This window comes from Staurois parvus, unplaced genomic scaffold (genome assembly GCF_062004578.1).
Source record: "Staurois parvus isolate SC_StPar_1 unplaced genomic scaffold, SC_StPar_1.0 ptg000436l, whole genome shotgun sequence".
NCBI classification, from domain to species: Eukaryota; Metazoa; Chordata; class Amphibia; order Anura; family Ranidae; genus Staurois; species Staurois parvus.
In genome coordinates this window covers 7,138,570-7,157,981 of record NW_028318232.1, presented here as the reverse complement: position 1 = coordinate 7,157,981, position 19,412 = coordinate 7,138,570, and the positions used below count along the sequence as shown (strand labels likewise).

Here is a 19,412-nt window from a genome sequence, read left to right as displayed (position 1 = left end):
ACAGTATATCAAACTGGGTCTGTCATGCTGTCAGATTTCTAATACTTACACTAAGAAGCCAGTCTGTAGTTTAATGAAGATACAATGTACAGCACATTTTATTGTGTAAACTTTATTTTGTTCAATAAAGTTGATTTTTTTTTTAAAAAAAAGCACCCATCACTGCTGATCTCTCTCCTGGGTGATTGGTCTTGTACTTGCCCCTATAGTTTTTTTGCAGACAACTGGTAGTGGGTAGACCTTTGTGGTTCCACCCAGAGCTAAGCACTGCAGCGGTTTTGTGCAACCCAAGTATGATGTCACCACTTTTATAAGGTAATAAACGATAACTACTGGACACCAATGGAATTTATTTCTTTTGTGGCTATTGAGGAATATCCTTAAAGTTGATGAAACTTCAATCACTAATAATCATATAATTATATACCTGATGATGTATTTTATTTTTTATAAATCTAGAGCTTTCATTACGTTGTAGAAAAATCCCTGGAATTCCTACCATGCAGGTCCTGCTTCACTTTCCATTAAGGGGAATCCTTTGAAGTCACCATCAATAAGCCGGCCCTGAGCAATAATACGCAACCATCTCTAAAGGGTATGCATATAATGCATGTCAGCAGGACGAGGTTGCAAGGAGGATCCAGAATACTAGCAGCACTCAGCTTTAATAAATATTGAAAAATGGGTTTAAAAAAAGGCAAAACATTACAATACACAGCGCCATATGTGTGCCTATGGCATTAATGTGTGCACCCAAAAGCTCAAAGACACATGTTTGTGTGTATGTGTATATACAGTGTGTGTATGTATATTTATATATTATAGGTTTTTATATAGCACCACCAGTTTACGCAGCACTTCATGTATATTTTGCACATTCACATCAGTCCCTGCCTTCAAGGAGTTTACAATCTAAGGTCCCTAACTCACATTCATACATACACATATTAGGGCCAATTTGTACAGGATCCAATTAACCTACAAGCATGTCTTTGGAATGTAGGATGAAACCAGAGTACCTGGAGGAAACCCACATCATTAGACGGAGAATGTGCAAACTCCACACACATACATACTCTTATAATATTGATTTCTTTTTTTCCTTTTTTTTTGTGAAACCCAATTTGCAGCTTATGATTATAGTATGAATTATTCTCTAAATAGAAAATTATGAACACAAATTTGCTTTAGGCCCAAACAGCCCAGCAGAAAAAAAATCGATAAACAAGAGCATTTTTTTCAAAATTGAGCAATATTTTGCAAATTGTCCATAATATACTGTTTAGTAAATAAACCCCATTTGTGACAATCTGTGATCTAGGCAGGTAAACAGGTCAGATTTTACAGCAATAATGTCTGCTCTGCATCTTCATGAACCTAAATACAGCTTGGAACAACTTGGAAATGAAGATGGGGTTGAAGGATCTGAGATTCACACCCCATTGTCATTTTCTTACATCTCTTTGCAGAAATCCCATGGTACTAGCTTGCCAACCAATGCCTGCCGGGCCTCATGATTGGTTGTAAAGCCAGTACCACTCCCCTTGCGGCACTCAGAGAGGATATCTTTTTGATCTCCCTGCCAACATATTTTTTCCCTGCCTGCCAATTCGCAGTGAAAGAAAAGTGCTTCCATACTTCTCTTATAAGCAGTGCCAGTCAGTGGGAGATCTGTCCCATCTCCCCGCCGGCACACAGAGTGATAATGCTAATGCAGACGGGGTGATTATTGTGTTCCCAGGCACATGTACAGTGTTAGGTAGGTAGGTAGATAGGTTTCATGCAAGAGGACGTACAGAGTACATGGATTGTAAATAGCTGGCATAAGTACTGGCTCACACTTGCATTGTCCTCTGAAAAGAATGTTGTGTGGATCTATTTGCAGAGGGTGTTTGGCAGGCAGCTGGGAGATATGTCACCTCCTCACCCTTATTTTAACCCTGTAAAGCCTGAACCATCACGCTGTAATTGCCCACATTGTATATGGCTGAAGGGCGGTTGCAGTGTGGCCCCATTTATTTGACAAGGGGTATCATTTTTTGCTTTGACATGTAAACAACCACTTCTGGCAGCCAACCGCAAGTGTAAATGAGGCCTAAACTCAAATTGTTTCTGAATTGGATGGTTTGCCTTTGTGCAATCACAGGGTTGCTGCAGTTTCTGCATCTCTTTAGAAATGAACAAGCTTTAGAACGTTTCTCACCAACTTGTACCTCAATGTAGACTAACGAAAAGAGTGAGCCAATCTCACAAGCAAGAAATTAGAAATTTACTATACATTCTGTAGAACAATTATGTATTGGAGGAGAGGGGTGCAAAGTTGTCAGCCCATGAAGAAATTCACCAAGCTAGCAGGGAGCAATAAGGGAGATATAGCCTAAAGTTTTACTTCATGTAAAATAGGGCCACAGACAGCAATAAAAACCTAATAGTTGTTCTAATCCCTCATCCACTCTATCCAAACAAAAAAAATAAATACATTTTACCTTTAGCTTATACTTTGAATATAGAGTGTAGGTACTTTGATTAAGGGGCATGGTTTCCAATAAACTCTTCGCCATGTAAATGCCACAATACAAAGGTTCACCCATGTAGACAATTCTTGCAATAACCAACATCTTTGAGAGTACAAAGCTTACAAAATCATCTTTTTAAAGGGATAAATGCACCTACAGTAAATTCTCATTCAAAGTTAGTCAATCAACATACAGTCTATACAGTGCTATAAAATGTACTATTGGTCAAGCTGCTGTTACAATACTGCCAAGATGCTGAGATTGTTGTGTGCATAATAGGGACTGTGATACCCTGAGAGAAAGGCAGGATGTCCGTGGTAGCAAAATACGTGACAATCATTGGTTTTAGTGCTAGTAGAATAAATACAAATTGTTTGATGTCAGTAGGATAAAGTAAGCCTCAATCAGTGGTGTCAGTGGGCGTAAAATAAACCAAAATCCCTGATGTGTTGGTAAAATAAATGACAATTGTTGGTATTAGTACCTTGGGGTCAATGGGAGTAATATATGTGCAAATGCTTAGTATCGGTGCAATAAAATGGATGCCATTCATTGGGAGCTAAATAAGTTCCAGTTAGTGTCAATGGGAGAAGAAAAGGTTAAGTCGCAGGAGCCAATGGGAGCAAAATGAACCATAACCCTGCATTGTAGTTCAGTGGTTAACTTAGCAGATCTCATGCTCCCATGTTACCCTGCCTTTTTGCTTTTGTCAGGGTAGATCTGTGCTATGAGTGTTGGGCAGGAGATAACTCCACACTCCACAGACTTCCGTCAATCAGTACCCTGAAACTGGATATTCTGCTATCTGCCAAGCTTCTGACTACCCAAAAATATTGGGGTATGGGATACTGTAGATCTGGGGGTGTATAATATGTGTGTGTGGTGTGTGTGTATATATGTATATATACACTATATTGCCAAAGGTATTGGGACACCTGCCTTTAAACATACAGGAACTTTCCCAGTCTTAGTCTATAGGGTTCAATATTGAGTTAGCCCACCCTTTGCAGATATACCAGCTTCAAATATAAGTGATAAAATATAATAGTGGTGTAGTGCTGATAACTAAATGTGCAAACTCCACAATAATAAGATAAAAAAAACATAAATCACATAAATGAATGAATATACAGTCAGGTCCATAAATATTGGGACATCGACATAATTCTAACATTTTTGGCTCTATACACCACCACAATGGATTTGAAATGAAACGAACAAGATGTGCTTTAACTGTAGACTGTCCGCTTTAATTTGAGGGTAGTTACATCCAAATCAGGTGAACGGTGTAGGAATTACAACAGTTTGCATATGTGCCTCCCACTTTTTAAGGGACCAAAAGTAATGGGACAATTGGCTTCTCAGCTATTCCATGGCCAGGTGTGTGTTATTCCCTCATTATCCCAATTACAATGAGCAGATAAAAGGTCCAGAGTTCATTTCAAGTGTGCTGTTTGCATTTGGAATCTGTTGCTGTCAACTCTGAAGATGAGATCCAAAGAGCTGTCACTATCAGTGAAGCAAGCCATCATTAGGCTGAAAAAACAAAACAAACCCATCCGAGAGATAGAAAAAACATTAGCCGTGGCCAACACAACTGTTTGGAACATTCTTAAAAAGAAGGAACGCACCGGTGAGCTCAGCAACACCAAAAGACCCGGAAGACCACGGAAAACAACTGTGGTGGATGATCGAAGAATTCTTTCCTTGGTGAAGAAAACACCCTTCACAACAGTTGGCCAGATCAAGAACACTCTCCAGGAGGTAGGTGTATGTGTGTCAAAGTCAACAATCAAGAGAAGACTTCACCAGAGTGAATATAGAGGGTTCACCACAAGATGTAAACCATTGGTGAGCCTCAAAAACAGGAAGGCCAGATTAGAGTTTGCCAAACGACATCTAAAAAAGCCTTCACAGTTCTGGAACAACATCCTATGGACAGATGAGACCAAGATCAACTTGTACCAGAGTGATGGGAAGAGAAGAGTATGGAGAAGGAAAGGAACTGCTCATGATCCTAAGCATACCACCTCATCAGTGAAGCATGGTGGTGGTAGTGTCATGGTGTGGGCATGTATGGCTGCCAATGGAACTGGTTCTCTTGTATTTATTGATGATGTGACTGCTGACAAAAGCAGCAGGATGAGTTCTGAAGTGTTTCGGGCAATATTATCTGCTCATATTCAGCCAAATGCTTCACAACTCATTGGACGCCGCTTCACAGTGCAGATGGACAATGACCCAAAGCATACTGCAAAAGCAACCAAAGAGTTTTTTAAGGGAAAGAAGTGGAATGTTATGCAATGGCCAAGTCAATCACCTGACCTGAATCCGATTGAGCATGCATTTCACTTGCTGAAGACAAAACTGAAGGAAAATGCCCCAAGAACAAGCAGGAACTGAAGACAGTTGCAGTAGAGGCCTGGTAGAGCATCACCAGGGATGAAACCCAGCGCCTGGTGATGTCTATGCGTTCCATACTTCAGACTGTAATTGACTGCAAAGGATTTGCAACCAAATAATAAAAAGTGAAAGTTTGATTTATGATTATTATTCTGTCCCATTACTTTTGGTCCCTTAAAAAGTGGGAGGCACATATGCAAACTGTTGTAATTCCTACACCGTTCACCTGATTTGGATGTAAATACCCTCAAATTAAAGCTGACAGTCTTCAGTTAAAGCACATCTTGTTCGTTTCATTTCAAATCCATTGTGGTGGTGTAAAGAGCCAAAAATGTTAGAATTGTGTCGATGTCCCAATATTTATGGACCTGACTGTAAATATATAAGTGATAGATCTATCAAGATCTAGAAAAACAGTGTCTCAAACTGTGATATTAACAGTACACAACGTGCATATGATGAAGCTTGTCCTATGCCTGGACCCTCATACAGTGACAATACCCAGTCCCATTTGGGACCAAACCCCAAAAGACTAGGTGCTATATACAGTGGATCCCAAAATAAGGGATATGATCACAAATAAACTGAATGATATAATGTGCATGCCCCCTCACCTCCTTGCTGCGAACCAAAAGGGTCAACACGCCTCTTGGATCACTCTGGATCCTACAGGTACCAACTCTGATGCAATGTGGTGACACACTTTTGGCAGAGCGCCATCTTGCTACACCAGGTTTACACAGTACACCCATACTGAGTGGTGTGACAAGCCTTGTTTGATCTGCGTTAATGTGAGTGCAATATTTGGCGATTTAACATGCTTTTAACATATTAAATAGTGTTGCACTATGGGAGACTTGTCTTTTTGTCCTTTCATGGCTGTAATGTGATAGTCATTTATTGGCCTGCACTGCGTTTATCCCTGAATGGAAGAGTGATTTATATTGGAAGGAAGTTACCAGTGAGGTTCAGTGGAATCAGGGCGACCTGGAGAGTTGGTACCTGTAGGATCCAGAGTGTTGACCCTTTTGGGTCGCAGCAGGGAGGTGAGGGGGCATGCCTGCCATCTAAGGATATATGCTCACCATCTGCACCAGCACTATAGCACGTGGTTTGAAGATATAGGCACATTTTGGCAGTCATTGCCATCTTTGCTATTCTTGGCAATTTGTTGGACAATTTTTATCGTTTTATGCGTTTATGAAGTTTATGTTTATATATCGTGGTTAACATTATTCACTAGTCACTTTATTTGGTTTATATCCCAATTTTGGGATACACTTTATATATCATTCACTTTATTTGTGATCATATCCCTTATTTTGGGATCCACTGTATATAGCACCTAGTCTTTTGGGGTTTGGTCCCAAGTGGGACTGGGTATTGTCACTGTATGAGGGTCCGGGCATAGGACCAGATTCATCATATGCACTTTGTGTACTGTTAATATCACAGTTTGAGACACTGTTTTTCTAGATCTTGATAGATCTACCACTTATATATTTATATTCATTCATTTATGTGATTTATGTTTTTTATCTTATTATTGTGGAGTTTGCACATTTAGTTATCAGCACTACACCACTATTATATTTTAGCACTTATATTTGACCTTTTAGATAGGTAGAGGATAGGGTGTTAGCAGCATATAGAAATTAGGTTCCATATTAGCGCAGGGGGATCTCTTGTCACCATCTTGTATACCAGCTTCAACTCTTCTGGGAAGGCTGTCCACAAGGTTTAGGAGTGTGTCTATGGGAATGTTTGACCATTCTTCGAGAAGCACATTTGTGAGGTCAAGCCCTGATGTCCTGACCTCACAAGTCTCGCAGTCTTCACTCTGATTATCCCAAAAGGTGTTCTATTGGGTTTAGGTTGGGACGCTGTGCAGGCCAGTCAAGTTCCTCTACCCCAAACTCACTCATCCATGTCTTTATGGACCCTGCTTTGTGCACTGATGCAAAGTCATGGTGGAACAGGAAGGGACCATCCTCAAATTTGCCCACAGTATAGCCAACATTTTCATGGCAAAATGGGAGGCTGATTGTATCTTGAAGAATAAACCCAAAGCGCTTGCATGTTACAAATGTTTCGTGGACAATATTATTTGGAATTAATTATTTGGTATTTATTTGGAGTGGAAATGAGGAGTCATTGAACAATTTTTTGAAAACACTGAATAGGAATGACAGAAATACTGTATTGACATATAGATAAAAATTGTATTTTTTTTTTTTAGATCTTACATTCCTACTGGTAGCAGTTATCATTTTTATGTGGCTTATAAATATCCCCATGAGATAGATCATGCGTTTGAGGCAGTTTGGATTGGTCAAAGGTTTATTCAAAATACATTTACAAAAAAATGTATTTACAGGAGAGCTCCAACGCTGAGGGACAGGTTAGAAAAAAGTGTAACTGATCACCCTGCTAGAAATATGTACACCTTTTTTGATCAAAAAGGTTTTTTTCTCGTGTCGAATAAGACTAGCCTGCACAACAGTGAATGGAACTCAGGGAAGGTGAAAAGATTTTGTGGCAACATTTACAGGCCAAATGCCTGTCATTCATGACTTTATTTTGTGTACTAAGGATGGGGTAGGTTATTTGTTAAAATTCCCCTGCAGGCTCTAATATGTGGGCCGGACTTTGATATCTTTTAGTGTTCGGTTAAGAGAACATGTTTGCAACATATAAATTGGGTATAAAAAACATGGAGTGTCGAACCACTTTAGAATCTTTTACACTTATGACCCTTGGGGGTTTATTTACTAAAGCTGGAGAGTCCAAAATCAGACTCCCTTCTGCATAGAAACCAATCAGCTTCCAGGTTTCATTGGCAAAGCTTCATTGAACAAGCTGAGGTTAGAAGCTGATTGGTTTCTATGCAGAAGGGAGTCTGATTTTGGACTCTCCAGCTTTAGTAAATAAACCCCTTGGAGTCTTAAGTTGTAGGGTATTGAAAACATTTCTAAACATTGGAGGGGGGGGAATTACAATCGCTCCATTAGTCAATGAGAATCATGGTAAATTCACACTGTTAAATATTGAGCCCTAGGGGTTAAATGTCGAATTCAAGATTAACTGTTTTATCAGCGATACCTAAAAAATACCTACCTTCTGTGGTATCTGTTGTCTCTGGAGGTTGTCCAGGACAGATCTGATACTACTCTGGAGGAACAGCGGGGGAAATTAGCTCAAATAGTAGAACACATATTATCAGAGCCTGGTGTGGTTAGAGGTGACTGGAGCCCAGACATGATAGACTGGGATAGTCTGGCCATACATTTATTAGTGTGGGTGAAGGAAAATTCCATGTTTGACAGTGGGGTGGAAATGACAGCTGCTGTGCCAAATGTGTCTGCAAAACCACCAGTAGTTGACTGCATGTTGTTTGCTGCAGAAGTTAACCCCTTCCAGTCAAAAGGACCAGATAAAGTGCAATGCAAAGCATCAGATGAAGTGGTGTAAAGTACCTGGACTCTACAGCAGTGGAGACGTATTCTCAAGAGTAACAAATCATGCATCTCTGTCTGGCAAACCGATGGACGTGTCTGGGCTTGGAGGTTGCCAGGAGAATGGTGCCTGACTGCATTGTGCCAAGTGTAGGGTTTGGTGGAGGGATTATGGTACTGGGTAGTTTTTCAAGGGTTGGGTTTGGCCCCTTAGTTCCAGTGAAGGGAACTCTTAAGGCATCAGCATACTAAGACATTTTGGACAATTTCATGCTCCCAACTTTGTGGGAACAGTTTGGGGATGGCCCCTTCTTGTTCCAACATGACTGCGCACCAGTGCACAAAGCAAGGTCAATAAAGACATGGATAAGCGCGTTTGGGGTGGAGGAAATGACCTCAACCCGATAGAACACCTTTGGGATGAATTTGAGACTGCATGTCAGGCCTTCTCGTCCGACACCAGTGCCTGACCTCACAAATGCGTTTCTAGAAGAATGGTCAAACATTCCCATAGGCACACTCCTTAACCTTGTGGACAGTCTTCCCAGAAGAGTTGAAGCTGTTATACCTGCAAAGGATGGGCCAACTCAATATTGAACCCTCTGGACTAAGACTGGGATGCCATTAAAGTTCTTGTGTGTAAAGGCAGGCGTCCCAATACATTTGGCAATATAGTGTGAGTATATATATATATATATATATATATATATATATATTTTATTTTTATTTTTTCTTAGTTTTTTTTTTTTTATGAGTATCCATGTTTGTGTTTATGAGCAATAAAGAATGTGACACAGAGCACTAAACGTGGTATTAATATTTTGAGATTTTCTCGCCTTATAATGATGAGGACTGTGTGGATGCATGTGAAATTAAGCTGTGGGGGATTCCTTGTCCATAAGTGGTAACAATATTGCGGTGATGCTGGAAGTTATATCTTTCATATTATTGAACCTCTTATAAAGTGGAGGTTTCTAATGAGGTGAGCAGACTCACAAGCGCTAGCGTTGGAAGCGTTGGAAGAGGTACACACCAAGGCACTGGTAAGAAGCAAGAACAAATCTTTGAACTGGATTTTGATTCTTTCACTATTTGAACACTCTTCACATTGACTTTGGTGTGAAAAGGAGACTGATTTTTGTTTTGTTTTTGTTGATGTCACAGTATTTATTATTACCACTTTTGTTTGTTTGTTTTTTCTAATTTGGAAGCTGTATAGATTAAGCACTGCACTATTTGATACCTTTTTATTTGTTCACATGTTGACCTGTGCATGATACAAAGTGCTGGTACACTTTCACTTCACACATTTTATTGCAGACACATTTTTTATTACTCTTTCACTAATATAAGGAGCATTCTTTGCACTGGCCACCAATGTAGGGAGCATGCTTCTCACTGATCACAGATACAACAGTGCATTCTTTTTACTGACCAGCATGGCAGCTCTTCTCCCATTGGCCACTAGAGTTGTGTGGTTAATGTAAGCTGTAGATAAAATAATTTTTAGCAGGTGTTCCCTGAGGTCTCTCATTTCCAAAACAGAGAATAGAGCAGTTTGTAGTCCAGCAGAGAGGTCAGGGTGACAACACCATAGGCCACTTTGATCCTGGTTCTCTTGGCTTTCCTTTGGCAATTGATCCCTGGTTCACTGGAGAGTACATTCTGTTGTCCGGTTTGGGAGTTCAGTATAGCAGGGGCAGCACTGTTTAGGCAGGCTGTTGACACCACATCTACTGATATCCACAATGTGGGCAACCCTGCATTTTATCGGGGGAGAAAGTCATCACCTGGTAAAATATGGTGGCAAACTGAATGTTATATCAGCTGTAAATTCCCACATGTCATGTTGTATTGCATGGTATCTGCATTGGTAACATCAGTTTTAAAAAACACCACCTTTTTTCATTTAAGATTCAATAAAATGTCTTACTAGGATTTGCCAGTAATGACAACTGTGGAAATGTAAAAGTTGATTATTAGAACACAGAACTTGGGATAACCTAGAAATCTGGCGATTAAAAACCTCAGTAAAGCAACAGTCTGTGCAAGCAAAGGGTGTCTGAAAAGGTTTGAGCAGAACGTTCTTACTAAATAATTGGCATGTAGGGACTTGTGTGACTTTGCAAAGCATATGGGTTCAAACAGCTGCCTAATAAGTAAGATCATAGATCACAATCTTCATGTTGTCAGAAAGTTTTGACAGGACAGCCATTAAACTTGCAGATTTGGTTACTTAATGAGCTAGCATATTCTCTCAACTATCAGCCCTAATCACTAGGGACATGTATCCTTTCCTCAGAAAGCTTAGCTCCAGGAGGAGATGGGGAAAAAAAGATCTTCATTACCATGTATTTCAAGATATTGAGGGGAATTCACTAACATGGGCTGTGCATGGCAACCAATCAGCTTCTGGCTTTTTTTTTTTGGAAAGCCTAAAGTGTTCAACTTTGCAGAAAAAAATGTAAAGGCGAACTAAAGTCAGCTATACGTGGATCGAAATTCAGCTGCTTCTTCAGGCACCGGCCAAATTTCGATGCATGTATGGGCAGGCAGGCAGGCAGGCAGGGCTGATACTAGACTATTCTGCACCCTAGGCAAGACCAGCTACTGGCACCCCTCCCGTCCAAAAAAAAAAACTTCAAAATAAAACTCTACACAGAGTTAGTCCTTCCCAACGTTCGCTCCATGTGGAGGCTGACTGGAGAGCTGGGAGGAAGTGGTGTTGCAAGCAGCACAGCTTGCGTGGCACCTCATTGACTGGATACCTCTTCTTCACAGATTGGCTGAAGTTTGCAGGGGACAGCTTCATCTCCATCTAACATCATCCAATCCTGTCGGAGGACAGTGACACCAAGACCCAGAAGTGACGTTTTACACATTGCTTCCAGGTCATTAACAGAAAGGCAAGATCAGTGAACAGGTGTTCCCTAATCTCCCTCCCTTCTATCGGTGGCTCCCACCATGCAGGTCCCAAGTCCACTGATGGAAGCATGGAGCCTGGAATGCATAGCAGGGCACATGGGGTTGTGGAAGCGATCTGGAGGCTGCACAGCTATTGGATCATTTCCATCTGACAGTCGGCCTGTCAGATTTACACACACTCAATGAGATGATTCCAGTTAGTTCTTGTATACTCTTGTGCTTGATGAACATTAAAAATGTGCAGCTGAGCCACACTTTTACCACCCCCCAACCACTCCCCATTATGCTGCAAAGGCACCGCCACTGTAGTACAGCAGTGGGGGGGAGGGGTTTACAAAACACCCCACCACTATTGCCATACTACGGCGGCAGTGCCTTTGCAGCATAATGGGGAGTGGTTGGGGGATGGTAAAAGTGTTGCTCATCCGCACATTTTTAATGTCTCAAACACAAGTGTAAATAAGAACTAACAAGAGGCTTCTCACTGTGCTTATGTGATTGTCATCATTATCATGATGATGATCACACAGTACAGGAGGTGCTGTATATCTGTCTCTATACAGTGTATGGCTGTATCTCTGTCTGTGCCTCAGAATACAGAAATTGTGAGTTTGCCTGTGCACTGGGTTCCCATTGCTGCCTGTGCCCTCGGCCACCTCTCTGTTGAATTGCCTCCCAGCGCCAGGCTACAGCCTCGCCTTCTGCCCTACTCAGCAGAGGAATGGATAATCAGTCCGGCAGTGAAAGGCTTTGAGCAGTCGCTGCCGGGCGTCACTGATCAGCATTGGAAAACGCAGCACAGCTTTAGAAGCCTGCGCCTGAAATTTAAAAAAAGAGTCCCTCTCAGCTCCTCACCTCCTGAGCCCCTCTGGTGAACTGATGGGGCCCAGGGAAAATATAATAATGTTGCATCAGTGCCAGATGTACTGCCTATCGGCGGTCCTGGCCATGGCTGCGCCCTAGGCCGCCTAGGATGCCTAGTGGTAGCACCAGCCTTGCAGGCAGGTTGTACACAATCAGATTCTTTTATCAGCTTGTGTACAACTAGGCTGTTGGACAGTTTTCTCTTGGTGAGCTGATCAGTGTATTCTGGTGGTGGGGAAGTCTCCTCAGTGGAAGGATTCTCTCATACAAGTGTGTGAATGGGGGAATCAAGTCATTTTCTTATGTTCAACTTGTTTAACATAAAAAAAAATAACTCATGTATGGCCAGCCTAACGCTGTACACCCTCTCTGCCCCCCCCCCATACCCGTCCCCACTGTACTGGGAATGCCAAGCTGTCAGTGCCCATGCAGCTGGTCCAGTGGGTCATATGATCGGAAATCTCCACTCTTCTCCCTCCTCTCTGTGCAGCACTTCCAAGATGGACCAGAGCGATTCATAGAGCATTTCACTGATCTTAAATATCTCTTTGATTGAAAGGTATATTATTATATTGAGTGAAATATTTCATGCAACTAGTGTATATTATTGGTTTATATCAGGGTAGGCTACCTTTAGAAAGGTGGAGATCTACTTGGACAATATGGAAGAAGTCAAAGATCATGGGAACACAGTGTTGTCCAACGTCACCTCCTCACTGCCTGAATTAATCATATAATTGCCATACTACCGCACTGCAATCATGTGCATTGTACGGCAATTATACATTTTGCCTCCTCACTTGGATAGCTTTTCAGAGATGAGCAGCAGTGCCCATTGCACTTGTGAATGAGCCCTTAGTTGCATTCGGCGGTGGCACCCTTAGGGCTCGTTCACACCTGAGATAGGGGGTGAGTGGGGATGATAAAACCCTGCAATTAACTTGCGGTTTTACCACCCGCCATCACTACCCCCCCCCCCATCTGCAGAGGCAGCAGCTGAGGGTGTACAGATGCTGTGGCAGGAATTATACCCCCTGTCGCTTTTGGCAGATGCTACTGTGAACAGGGCCATTTTGCAAGTGCTCCGCAACCGCGTTCAGTGCATGCAGTTTCAGCATGCTAGCGCAGGGTCCAGGGATTTAAAACAGGTAATGAGTAGGAGATGCAACACTTCCTCACCGCCTGCTTTAACTCCTGCTTTAACTCATGTACATGAGAACAGAGGCTCTCTCAGCTCTCTCAATTCTCATTGGCTCAGACACAGCAGTGGGAGCCATTGGTTTCTGCTGCTGTCAATTTGAGCCAGTAAAGAGGGAGGGGGCGTGGCCGAGACGTGCTCTGTTTGTTTTATGGATTGTGGCTGTTCTGTGCAAAACCATTGCACAGAGCAGGTAAGTATAATATATTTGTTATTTTAATTTTAAAAAATGACTGTTTACAACCACTGTAAGTAATACAGTCACATTTTGTTTTGGTGATTCTGAGTTATTATTCTGAAGATTTCAGACTCTGTTTAGCTGTATATATAATATGTTTTAGGTGAATATTATCACCACTGCTAAGGATTATTATTATTGTTAATACTAATTGCAGTTATTGATCATTACTTATTAAACTGTTTTTAGGTAACGAGATATATCCTGATACACACCAACATGTCTTCTGACTCTACTACTCCACCTCAACCTCTTCAGTCGCCAAAATCGCCAATCACCCCATCCTACCCTTTTCATAGGGAGGGAAGTCGACTCTGGGAGAGGAATCATCTTCTTTTAGGAGAGCTGCCCAGCCCACTTCCAACTAAAAGAACCCGAACATATTCTGCGTATGTATCTTAGAAGTTTTCTCATCATTTTATGTTGACTTTTAAGACTGACCTATTGTATAAAAAGCAAAAGTTAAGGGGAACTTCTGACAAAAAGTGAATAGGATTTGCTATTGCTGACAAGTTGGGGATCGGCAATGACAGCATCCACGATTCTCTTTCTGCCTTTAAAGTGTTACTAAACTCAGGACCCTGCATTCACTATATACAGTGTGGAAAATAATGATTTGATCCCCTGCAGACTTTGTAAATTTGCCCACTTACAAAGAAATGAAGGGTCTATAATTTTTTAGCACATGAAACACATGATACAAATGTTATAAATTGAGTTGCAGTTCAGTGAGTAAAATAAGTATTCAAACCTCAAGCAAAACATGACCATGACTTAGTACTTGGTAGAGAAACCCTTGTTGGCAAGCACAGAGGTAAGATGTTTCTTGTAGTTGGTTAGCAGGTCTGCACACATCTCAGGAGGGATTTTGGTCCACTGTTCTTTATAGATTTTCTCTGTCGCTTGGCAACTTGAAGTTTTGGCTCCCTCCATAAATTTTTTATAGGATTAAGGTCTGGAGACTGGCTAGGCCACTTCATGACCTTAATGTGCTTTGTCTAGAGCCACTCCTTTGTTGCCTTAGCAGTATGTTTTGGGTCATTGTCATGCCGGAAGACTTATCCACGACCCATCTTCAGTGTTCTGGCTGTGAGAAGAAGGTTCTCATCCAAGATTTTACAATACGCGGCCCCGCCCATTGGCCCCTCAATGCGGCAAAGTCGGCCAGTGCCTTTAGCAGAGAAATAGCCCCAAAGCATAATGTTTTCACCTCAGTGCTTGACTGTAGGAATGGTTTTCTTAGGGCCATAGTCAGCATTTTTCTTCCTCCAAACATGGTGTGTCGAGTTAATGCCAAAGAACTCAATTTTGGTCTCATCTGACCACAGCACTTTCTCCTAATCCTTCTCTAAATCATTTAGATGTTCATTTGCAAACTTCAGATGGGCCTGTACATGTGCCTCCTTGAAAGGAGGACCTTGCGGACGCTGCAGGATTTAAATCCATGTATTGTGTTACCAATGGTTTGTTTGGTGACTGTTGTCCCAACTGCCTTGAGATCATTCACAACCTCCTCCCGTGTACTTCTGTGCTGATCCCTCACTTTTCTCATGCTCATCCTTACCCCATAAGGCAAAATTTTGCATGGAGCTCCAGACCGAGAGCGATTGATGGTTATTTTGTATTTCTTCCATTTGCGAATGATTGCTCCAACAATTCTCTCCTTCTCACCAAGCTTCTTGAAGATGGTCTTGTAGCCCATTCCAGCCTTGTACAGCTCTACAATCTTGTCCTTAACATCCTTTGACAGCTCTTTGGTCTTACCCATGGTGGTGCCCAAGAAAGAAATTCTGTGGACAGATGTGTTTTATACACATACGTTGTCCTTAGGAGCACCTTCTTAACTTGCCAGTACTAATCTGTGTACCACATAAGCACATAGACAGTCTGTGGGAGCCAGCATTATTGTTGGTTGATAGGGGATCAAATACTAATTATAAAAATTTGTATCATGTGTTTTTTCTGGATTTTTGGTTGATATTTAAAATACACCTATGATAAAAATTATAGACCCTTCATTTCTTTATAAGTAGACAAACTTACAAAATCCGCAGGGGATAAAATGATTGTTTTCCCCACTGTATGGTCTCCCATAGTACAGAGAACATGGAAATGCAATTATTTTAGTCAATATAAACTGCTAAATACCTTTTCTCATCAGCAGTATATAGCAGTCTTGTGACTTCTATCAGTGTCTAGCTTAGCACTGGTCAAAGCTTGCAGGAGGAGTTTTCATTTTGCTCTGATTTTCCTATGAGGCTGCATAACCCCTGACCCTCTGTCTGGACAGTGCTGATTAGCCCTGTGCCAATCAAACGCACCCACCCAAAGAAAAAAAAAACTTTCTAGCAATACACACTAAACTGAGCATGTGCAGAGTTACTCCTAGAGCTCTGTAACATCATTGGGGACAGTAGAAGAAGAGAAGGATCAGAGAAGACAGGATCAAATAGCCTTTTTACACAACACAGAGGATTAACCCCTTAGGTTCCACAGTGAGAATAACAAGCATGCTTTACTGTATATATAGACTGATTTTACTGTTGTGGGTTTAGTAACACTTTAAGTAACAAAGTACAATATGTATGTGCAGCAATCTGTATGTCATACTTATACTTTCCCCTAACCAATAATTTTCCTTTTCTAGTGATTTCAAAGACCAGCACTAAAACTAAACTCTCTGTTCCCTTTAACAGATGGTGGACATACATGTATACACTTTTTTTTTAAATGGGTATTGTCTTAACATTTGTTTAAAGGACACTTTCTCTGGTGTCAGTGCTAACCCTTTCTAAATTTGCTAGTTCACTGGCTGTTATATTAAACTTTAGGCTTTATAAGCCACTGACCTTGAATAAGTACACAGATCAGAGTTCTCGCTTCTCTCTGACTTCCTTTTCTGTATACATGTTCTGAGTAAGTAAGTGAGCAAGAAAGCCAGATTATCAGAATGACAGCCAAGTAATTAGAATTTCTAAAAGATGTCATCAATGATATCCACACATTTTTTTCAGACAGATTTACTTTTAGATTTTGAAGCAGAGCACTTAAAAGCTAACTTTGAGCGATTATTTTATTAGTTTGGCTGCAATACTTACCTTTAACCAGGAGTTGTCCCAAAGTACCTATAATTCTCTGCAAGCTATCCTCAGTCTGGGCTGAATGACTCCATTATCACTCCACCTGGAAGACTGAGGAAAAACTGGGCATGTAGGGCAGCATGTCCCTGAGCAGAGCCATGCACTCCTAGTGCCAATCTCTGTATCATCCAGGACCATCCACTGCCAAGAGAAGACTAAAGAGGACCAAGAGCCTCATGGTGACCGGCCAGGAGAAACCAGAACAAGGTAAGTATAAAACATACCATTGGCAGAGGCTCCAGTGATGGGAAAGGGGTCTTCTGGAGGCTGGGGAAAGTACAGTTCTCAGAGTTGGGCTTTAATATCTATTTTTGTAGTTTCTAAAACCTTGATAAAAATGTGGCAAATTATTGTTACTTGAATATGACAGAATTATGCCCATAACTACTTAGTAGTGTTTTAATAACAAAGGTGATAGATATTGGATGGCAGCAGCAAACCTCTTAGGATTTTTTTTTCTTGTTAGGCTCCATGCATACTGGGCGTTTTAATAACGCTGGTAACGTTGGCTGTGTTTTTCAGCGTTTCTAGCAGTTTTTTTACAAAAAAGATTTTTTTTTCCAAAAACACTGGTTTGTTGTGTTTTACCATGTTTTGCCGCGTTTTTCAGCTTTAGAGCATTTTTACAGCTAAAAAACTCCTCTAGAAACCCACTAGTTTTGGGGTTTTTTTCCAGCCAAAAAATGTCCCTGCCAAAAAACGCTGATTACAGTTTATGTGTCCATGGACACATAGGATAATATGCTGGGGAGATTATTGGCTGTAAAAAAAAAACGCCAAAAGACAAAAACAGCAGTTGTAAAAATGTCCAGTGTGCATGAGGACGTTATGTCCTTACTCCCACCAGACAGCATTAGGGTTGATTTACTAAATCTGGAGAATGCAAAATCCAGTGCAGCTGTGCATGGTAGCCAATCAGCTTCAGCTTGTTCAAAAAACTTCTTTACATGTCCTTGTTACTGATTTCCTACCTTCACTGAATATATCATCCATCTTCTGGTTCACTTAGTAGTTGCTCTGAAATAACATATTAATTTTCAAATCAAACAGTTCATTCTCTATGGATTCCTGTTTGTAGGGCTGGTGTCTGCTATGCCTACTATTTCCCCAGCCACTGGTCTTGGCACATCTCTTCTGTATTTCTATCTCCAGGAAGCAGTGATGTAATTCAGCCCCACTTACAGTGGTGGGCGAACTGAGATTCTCAGACACATTCAACATGTACAGGCCTAGTGTACCCACCCACATTCACTACAGTTCCCTGTGGTTGATGGGAACTGTAGTTTCCTTTTACTGCAGAGAGAGAGGACAGGATATGATGTAATCCCTGCTGTTACACCTCCTCCTTGGCAGAGCAGATGCTTTTATCTTTTGAATTGCATAGATGAGGTCATGAAAATTCAATTAAACTTTCTCCTAAATGGTAAGGATTTTCAAAATGTTATTAACTGTTTAGTGTTTTGTGTAGGCGGTGTACTAATGGATGATTTTTTTGCCTATCCCAGAGTTCTTCTTTAAGCTTTGACAATAAAACCTGGAAACTGATTGGTTTCTATGCAGAACTGCATCAGATTTTGCACTCTCCAGCTTTAATAAATAAACAGCAATGAGTATTTGAAAGCCTCCATTTGATTTGACTTGAATGTCAAACCACAGGTCAGTGCACCCAAGATGCAACATGCAATGCTTTTTCCCAAACTATTACAATGGAAACTGGTGGGAAAAGACTGCTAAAATGTAAAAATGGTTCTGACTTCCATGCATTTTGTTTTTGCCGGAAAACGTGGCATTTGGTGAAAAGTAGCCCTTATAGGGGGATCGTGTTATGTGGTATGGAATAGGGTGAAAAATCTTCATGATTTAATTGCACTTTGGTTAATCTAAAAATAAATGTTGAAAGAGAGAGACTGCATTGAGTTGTTCTTCCACATGTCATTCACATCCACATAAGTCTAGGCTCACACGTAAGCGATTTCTGCAGCGTTTTGCTTTTTTCAGAAACACACAGCAGTCCATTTAACATGATTTCCTATGGGACACATCTCCGCGTTTTCACCCGGTGCATTTTTTGGAAAGGGTCAGGGACTTTTTTTAATGCAAAACATTGTGTTTTTGGTTCTATAGACTTCAATGGAGGCGCTGCAGAAAAGCATGTAGTGCATTTTTTGCTGTGTTTGTGCTGCGTTTTGTGTTTTAATCTGCCTAGCAACAAGAAAAAAATTAAAAATGTAAAAAAAAAGCAAAACGCATAAAAAAATGCAAAACGCACCGCAAAAAACACTGCAGAAAGGGATCAAACGCAAACTGCATAGGTGTGAACCCAGCCTAAATGTATTACTTGTCAATCAGTGTTTGCTATTATTTGGGATTTGTTACTTATCCCTTAGTACCTCATCCACATTTGATCATGGTGATTTGACTGTATATATCTCTGACGTAATTTACAATGGTCTCTTTTAGCACTGCCCGGGCTTCTGCAGGACCTATTTACAAAGGTGTCTGCAAGCAATTTTCACGGTCCCAGGGACATGGGTTCATCACTCCTGAGAATGGAACGGAAGATATATTTGTGCACATTTCTGAGTAAGTGTTCTGGCTGTTTGTGGCTCAATTTGAGTTTATTTATCCATAAAACAACGTCTGTTATCTATTATTGGCAAATATTGGCTAAAT

General features: G+C 41.0%; 1 protein-coding gene across 1 annotated transcript in view; it reads left to right on the top strand.

The window, feature by feature from the left end:
* Positions 1–19,412, top strand: part of CSDC2 (cold shock domain containing C2) — a 51,207-nt gene that overhangs the window by 16,974 nt on the left and 14,821 nt on the right. Inside the window, exons 2-3 of the mRNA XM_089687724.1 lie at positions 13,789–13,988; positions 19,200–19,322. Of these exons, the coding sequence (XP_089543850.1) occupies positions 13,819–13,988; positions 19,200–19,322 (293 nt within the window). The 5' untranslated portion in view covers positions 13,789–13,818. The remainder of the gene's footprint in view (positions 1–13,788; positions 13,989–19,199; positions 19,323–19,412) is intronic.